Source organism: Nomascus leucogenys, chromosome 4 (genome assembly GCF_006542625.1).
Source record: "Nomascus leucogenys isolate Asia chromosome 4, Asia_NLE_v1, whole genome shotgun sequence".
NCBI lineage: Eukaryota > Metazoa > Chordata > Mammalia > Primates > Hylobatidae > Nomascus > Nomascus leucogenys.
In genome coordinates, this window is record NC_044384.1 from 75,857,566 (window position 1) to 75,863,784 (window position 6,219).

Here is a 6,219-nt window from a genome sequence, read left to right on the forward strand (position 1 = left end):
AGTACTTAGGAATATTTAGCTATATACCTCTTCTGTGTATCTAGTCATTGATTGAAAACTTGATCACTTTAACAATTTTTTTCAGTTAACAAATATTTTGTCAACACCTACCATGTGCTAAATACTGTTATAAGTACTGGGGCAGGGCTGGGACAATGCAGTCAACGGCCCTTTAATCAAAATTGTATTACCATGGAGAAGGAATAATGGATGTGAGGAGAAACCAGCAATTTTCTCCACAACTTAATGAATGAGAATCAACATTTTTTGTGTGTGGGGGGGAATGTAAATATGGGTGGTGTTAATGTAGTGCAGTGGGGAGGCCAGAAGAGGGAACAAGTTTGAGCTGTGGGAGTAAATTATCAGGCACCCAAGTAAAGTGATCAATTGCATATGACACCAAAACAATCCACAATTTTTGGCTATACAAAAAACAGATTTGTGTTCCCTTAAGTCCATAAAGACTATGATACAATGCATCATGTACACCACTTATGTAATGAAAAGGAGAGTATTTTAGGATTAGGAAATAAGAAATTTGGTCCCTTGCCTTGTAATGGTTATTTGTCGGACGAAAGGATGAGATGGTTAATGGTACAAATTCTGGAATCAGGAATCTAGTTCCTGATTCATTGAAAGTGTGACACTGATCAAGTCACTGAACCTCTGAAAGATTCAGTTTCTCGTCTATAAAGTGAGAGTAATAGTAATTACCTCAGGGTTGAGTTACGATAATTAAATTAGCACAGTATCTGGTGTGTGCCACTTCAAAAATGCATTATTGTTGCTATTATTATTACTACTACTTGGAGTAGTATTTTTATTATTTATAAAATGAGGAAATCTAAGAAAACAGACTTTGTTTTCTGCTTTGATATGCTATAATTTTAATTATAGGAAATAACGCTTGACTCATCTTCCCTGGAAAACCCAAGTGGCAGAGAATGTGAAGTATAGAGCATGAAATTGATATATACAGTTTGAGTAACCCTATAAACAGGTTTAGTATGATAAAAATTCCCTCCCAAATTTTATTTAATTCTAGTACACATTCAAAAAAACTGGAGTTGAGGGAATATAGTATTGTAGAAAAGTCAAAAAAAAAAAAAAAAAAAACCACAAACTCAACAGTTGGCTTTCTCTCTAGAGATGTACTTCCCACAGAGTCATTTCTAAGGAAAAAACCTTAATTGCTTTTTGCTTTCTAAGGCAAACAAGGGAGGCTTCTCCTTTGCACTTCTCCCAGTTTCTCTTTTGTCAGGTTGAAAGTGTTTACCATTCCCATATATAGCACGCACTTTTCAACTCTGCATCTTTATTGGAGAGGTTTCTCTTCATTCTCAGGTTGGTGAAAAATTCATCTATCTGGAATTGTTAGATGGAGCTTATATTGTAGATTTTATTTTCTTTTATGATTTACAGGAATCATAAAAGATTCCTGTAAATAAAATATTATTTTATGATTTACAAGAATGCATTCGTGGTTTTATCTATTATGTTATGTGTGTAGGGTGTGAGAGAGATAAAAAAAGAGATATTTTTTCAATAAAATTATATTATTTGATAATTACAAATGATTAATGGAGCGCATCTGATAATTATTTTTTATATCTATTATGTGTTAATGTGTAATGCCTCTTTTCATAGTCAACATAGTCAAACACACAATGAAATTGATATTATTCAGTCATATTGAGGAACAGGAAACTTAAAAACAAAGCAAAAAACTAGAATAAAACATGTTCAGTTTTATAAAATAAGTCATAGAGCCAGGATCCAACCAAGGTCTAACAATAGAAACAGAACTCTTTAACTGGGATACTTTTTTGTTGTTGCTGTTGTTTTTGAGATGGAGTCTTGCTCTGTTGCCCAGGCTGGAGTATAGTGGCGCAGTATCAACTCACTGCAAGTTAAGCCTCCTGGGTTCAAGTGATTATCCTGTCTTAGCCTCCCAAGTAGCTGGGATCACGAGTGCACCACCACACCTGGCTAATTTCTGTATTTTTGTAGAGATGGGTTTTCGCCATGTTGGCCAGGCTGAACTTGAACTCTGACCTCAGGCAATCCACCCGCCTCAGCCTCCTAAAGTGCTGGGATTAGAGGGGTGAGACACCACGCTTGGCCTGACTGGGATACTTAATATTGCTTCACACCTGGTCTAAAAAAGAATCTATATTTATTGGTAACTTAATTTGAAATAGAGTAATTCAATAAGGGAAGGCTACGTGTGTATTTTTGATTTAGGTGGTGAGGAAATTCTCTAAATACTCGTGAGGTCCCTAATTCTCTATTTCTTTGTACACCTTGCACCCCCTAGGATCATATCGAACCCCTAGTTTCCTGTAAGTTTACTATGGCTATTCATCACCTGGATAACCATCACTCAGGTATCTTTGTATTTAGTTTATGGGGAGTACTAACAATGCCATCTTCTACATTCTTGTTTGTGCTGAATCATCCTTAGTACTACAGAATGAGATATGAATTTCCAAGTAAGAATCCCTCTATTGCCAGTCTTTGAAAATTACATAAAGAAGAATATTTCAGGCAGCTGCAGGCATAAACTGTTGAATCAGGAATCTGGACATGACTGTAATCTCTGTTCAGTCATGAATCTAAGGATCTTAGAGACTATTTTAACAAACCTGTAAGAGATTTTGCAGCCTATACATGAATGTATTCTAATGCACTTTATATGGTTTTTAGAACTTTAACAATTATTCATTTGTAAAAATTTACCCACTAATTGATGCCTCAAATTTTTATGAATTAAACCAAACCTCTAGAGCCATGTAGAATGTAATCTGTTTCAGTTAGTAATTTTCTCCTCTATCCACAGAAAAATGTTCTTTCCAAGTTTGGTGGTTGAAAACTTGGATTTTCACTGTGGATAAGTTTGCATTTATTTTCACTATGCAATGAAATTTACCTTCCTGCCTGCTTTCTAAATTTTCTGGTAACTGCTAGCCAGTAATAATTATAGATAAATTTCATCAACTTGTGGTTGAACATAGTTTAATACTGCAGATTACAGGAAGGGTCTTGGGAATAATCGTTTGCTCTAGAGATGATATAGCCATCAGAAGGTATGAAACAGCCCCATGTCCAACAAATATATTGTCCTGCTGAAAGGCTATCTCAAGATTCTTATTAGATTGATTTGCACTCTTTGTTCTGCAGAATGTGAATATTCATTGACAAAATATCTAATTAATGGAATTTCTCTCATATATATATGAAAGAAATATATAAGCTATAAGTATGTGAGTATACATATAGGTGTGTGTATATGTATGTACACACATAGATATAGACATATATATAGACATGTATGTGTGTGTGAGTGTGTGTGCATGTAAATTTGTAAGCTACATGAATGATGTGTACAGTAAATAACTTTACTAGGGAGACTGTGAATTACTAAGAGATTTGACAGAGCACAAAGATGTCCCATTTGATGGAAGAACACTTGTGGATTATTCTCCGTTATAGCTATTAACATCATGAAAAGCACTAGTTATATTTCTAATATATTTAAAACATAATTTGAGAAATATTTTCTAAAAAATTTTTCCAATGTAATATATCCTATGTTTGAAAATAAATTTCCAAAATATCAAAGAAACTTTCCACTGAATTCCCAAAGAAGAATAAATCCCTTCCCAAATTTCTGTCCTTATTATAACTCTATAAGAATACATCCAAGTTTCAAAAAGTATTCATTTACATTAGTACCTTCATAAATGCTGACAGTAATCTGTATGTTTTACTTATTTTTGAATCTCTAAAACATAGAAGTATATGATATCTAGTGGATTATAATTTCATGTTAGAATTGGGAGTCCATATCCAGGATATGTTTATATAGTGTGAACGTGGGCAAATAATTCACCCTTTAACTTGACTCTGATGGCTACTGTCATCGGCTTTTTGTTCTTCACTTGAAAAGAATGCAAATGTGAGATTAGATTAAAAATATTTTGATAACATTTTAGGCTGATGAATTATTTCATCATATGGCTTTTTTCTCTAATCATTGAGAATATGCTAATAATGAAGAAGAGATTAAGTTTAAAAAGCAGACTTGTTTAGTCCTATTACAAAAAGAACTATAATCCCCCGTAATTATCTTAAAAATATGAAACTCCAAACATGCCATTATTGGAAATGAGGGATATTTAGAAGTAATCTTGGAAATTTGACTACTCACAATACTTACTACCAGTGTATTTCAGCCAGTAAACTTTGTTTAATGGTTATATAATAGGGACTGTCTACATTTATTCATTGTGGAGCCTATTACATAACAGGTGCTGAGAAAAGATTTGCTGAAAATAATAATGTTAAAGTGTGATCATAGATATTATATAAAAGGAGCACAGATAAAGGTATAAATTAATAAATAAAAAATCCTAATTTTTTATTTTATTTTAGTTATTATGAAGATTTGTAACTCATGTTGATGTAGAATTGAGAAAATGCTCAATTTCACTGATGTGACAGAGTTCATTCTTTTGGGGCTAACCAGCCGTTGAGAATGGCAAGTTCTCTTCTTCATCATCTTTCTTGTGGTCTACGTTATCACCATGGTAGGCAATATCGGCATGATGATGTTAATCAAGATCAGTCCTCAGCTTAACAGCCCAATGTACTTTTTCCTCAGTCACTTGTCATTTGTTGATGTGTGGTTTTCTTCCAATGTCACCCCTAAAATGTTGGAAAACCTGTTATCAGATAAAAAAACAATTTCTTATGCTGGCTGTTTAGTACAGTGTTTCTTCTTCATTGCTCTTGTGCATGTGGAAATTTTTATTCTTGCTGCGATGGCCTTTGATAGATACACGGCGATTGGAAATCCTTTGCTTTATGGCAGCAAAATGTCAAGGGTTGTCTGTATTCGACTGATTACTTTCCCTTACATTTATGGTTTTCTGACGAGTCTGGCAGCAACATTATGGACTTATGGCTTGTACTTCTGTGGAAAAATTGAGATCAACCATTTCTACTGTGCAGATCCACCTCTCATCAAAATGGCCTGTGCTGGGACCTTTGTAAAAGAATATACAATGATCATACTTGCCGGCATCAACTTCACATATTCCCTGACTGTAATTATCATCTCTTACTTATTCATCCTCATTGCCATTGTGAGAATGCGCTCAGCAGAAGGAAGGCAGAAGGCCTTTTCCACATGTGGGTCCCATCTGACAGCTGTCATCATATTCTATGGTACTCTGATCTTCATGTATCTCAGACGTCCCACAGAGGAGTCTGTGGAGCAGGGGAAGATGGTGGCTGTGTTCTATACCACAGTGATCCCCATGTTGAATCCCATGATCTACAGTCTGAGGAACAAAGATGTGAAAAAGGCCATGATGAAAGTGATCAGCAGATCATGTTAAACAAAATAAAATCAAATTTGAATTAGTTTTGTCTTCTATTATTTGATTGGAGAAAGGTTATTGCCCAGTACTTAGGAACATTAAGATAAAGATATTCTGTCAGTTGAAAAGAAAAATAAAAGTGATGCAAATGGAGAAAATATAAGGTAGAATGTTTCATTTCTGTTCATGTGAGTATGGAGATTAATTAAATATGAATAAATTAATTAATTGAGATGGCGATGTGTGCCAAAGTTCATAGGTGTGCTAATGGAAGTTGCTCAAATACTTAGCCGCAATGAAAAGAATTTCTCTTATTCAAAAGTGCAGTTGCATGAATTTAGGTAATATTTATTTGCCCAATTAAACACAAATTTGGGGCAGAAACAATTCAAAATATTTAATTTGGTTTTCCAGTGTGAGGATGTAAAATAGTGGTCTCACTAATGGTTATGAGATTGTTTATTGTTTAATACATCTTTCATTATGTTGGGTAGCATCTGTTCAGAGACTGCTACTTTGAAAATAGCAATACTATTGTATTTTAAGTTTTTTAACTTTTTGGTGTTTCTTAAGCAACAACATGGTGGGTGTCTCTCTTTCACAGATCCCAGTAACTGCAGTGTTTCAACTCTACAATTGCCAGTCACCAGACTGTGGTTTTCCCCTGCTGGTGTCTTCACTCTGACTGAAGAGTAGGAGAATTAGTGGAAGAAGTTGTCATTGTAAAACCATGGCTCTCCAAATTCCACAGAATGAATTACATTCCACTCTTGTGAGATATTTGGTACACCTGTGACCAAGACATGGCACTTACATAGTCTAGTTAACTTTTGCA

At 34.4% G+C, this 6,219-nt stretch overlaps 1 protein-coding gene across 1 annotated transcript; it reads left to right on the forward strand.

The window, feature by feature from the left end:
• The first annotated feature begins 4,478 nt into the window (after positions 1-4,478).
• On the forward strand, positions 4,479-5,402 carry LOC100602239 (olfactory receptor 5M3). The gene is given in 1 exon segment (XM_012512331.2): positions 4,479-5,402. A coding segment is annotated over 1 exon segment (924 nt).
• Positions 5,403-6,219: the final 817 nt, after the last annotated feature.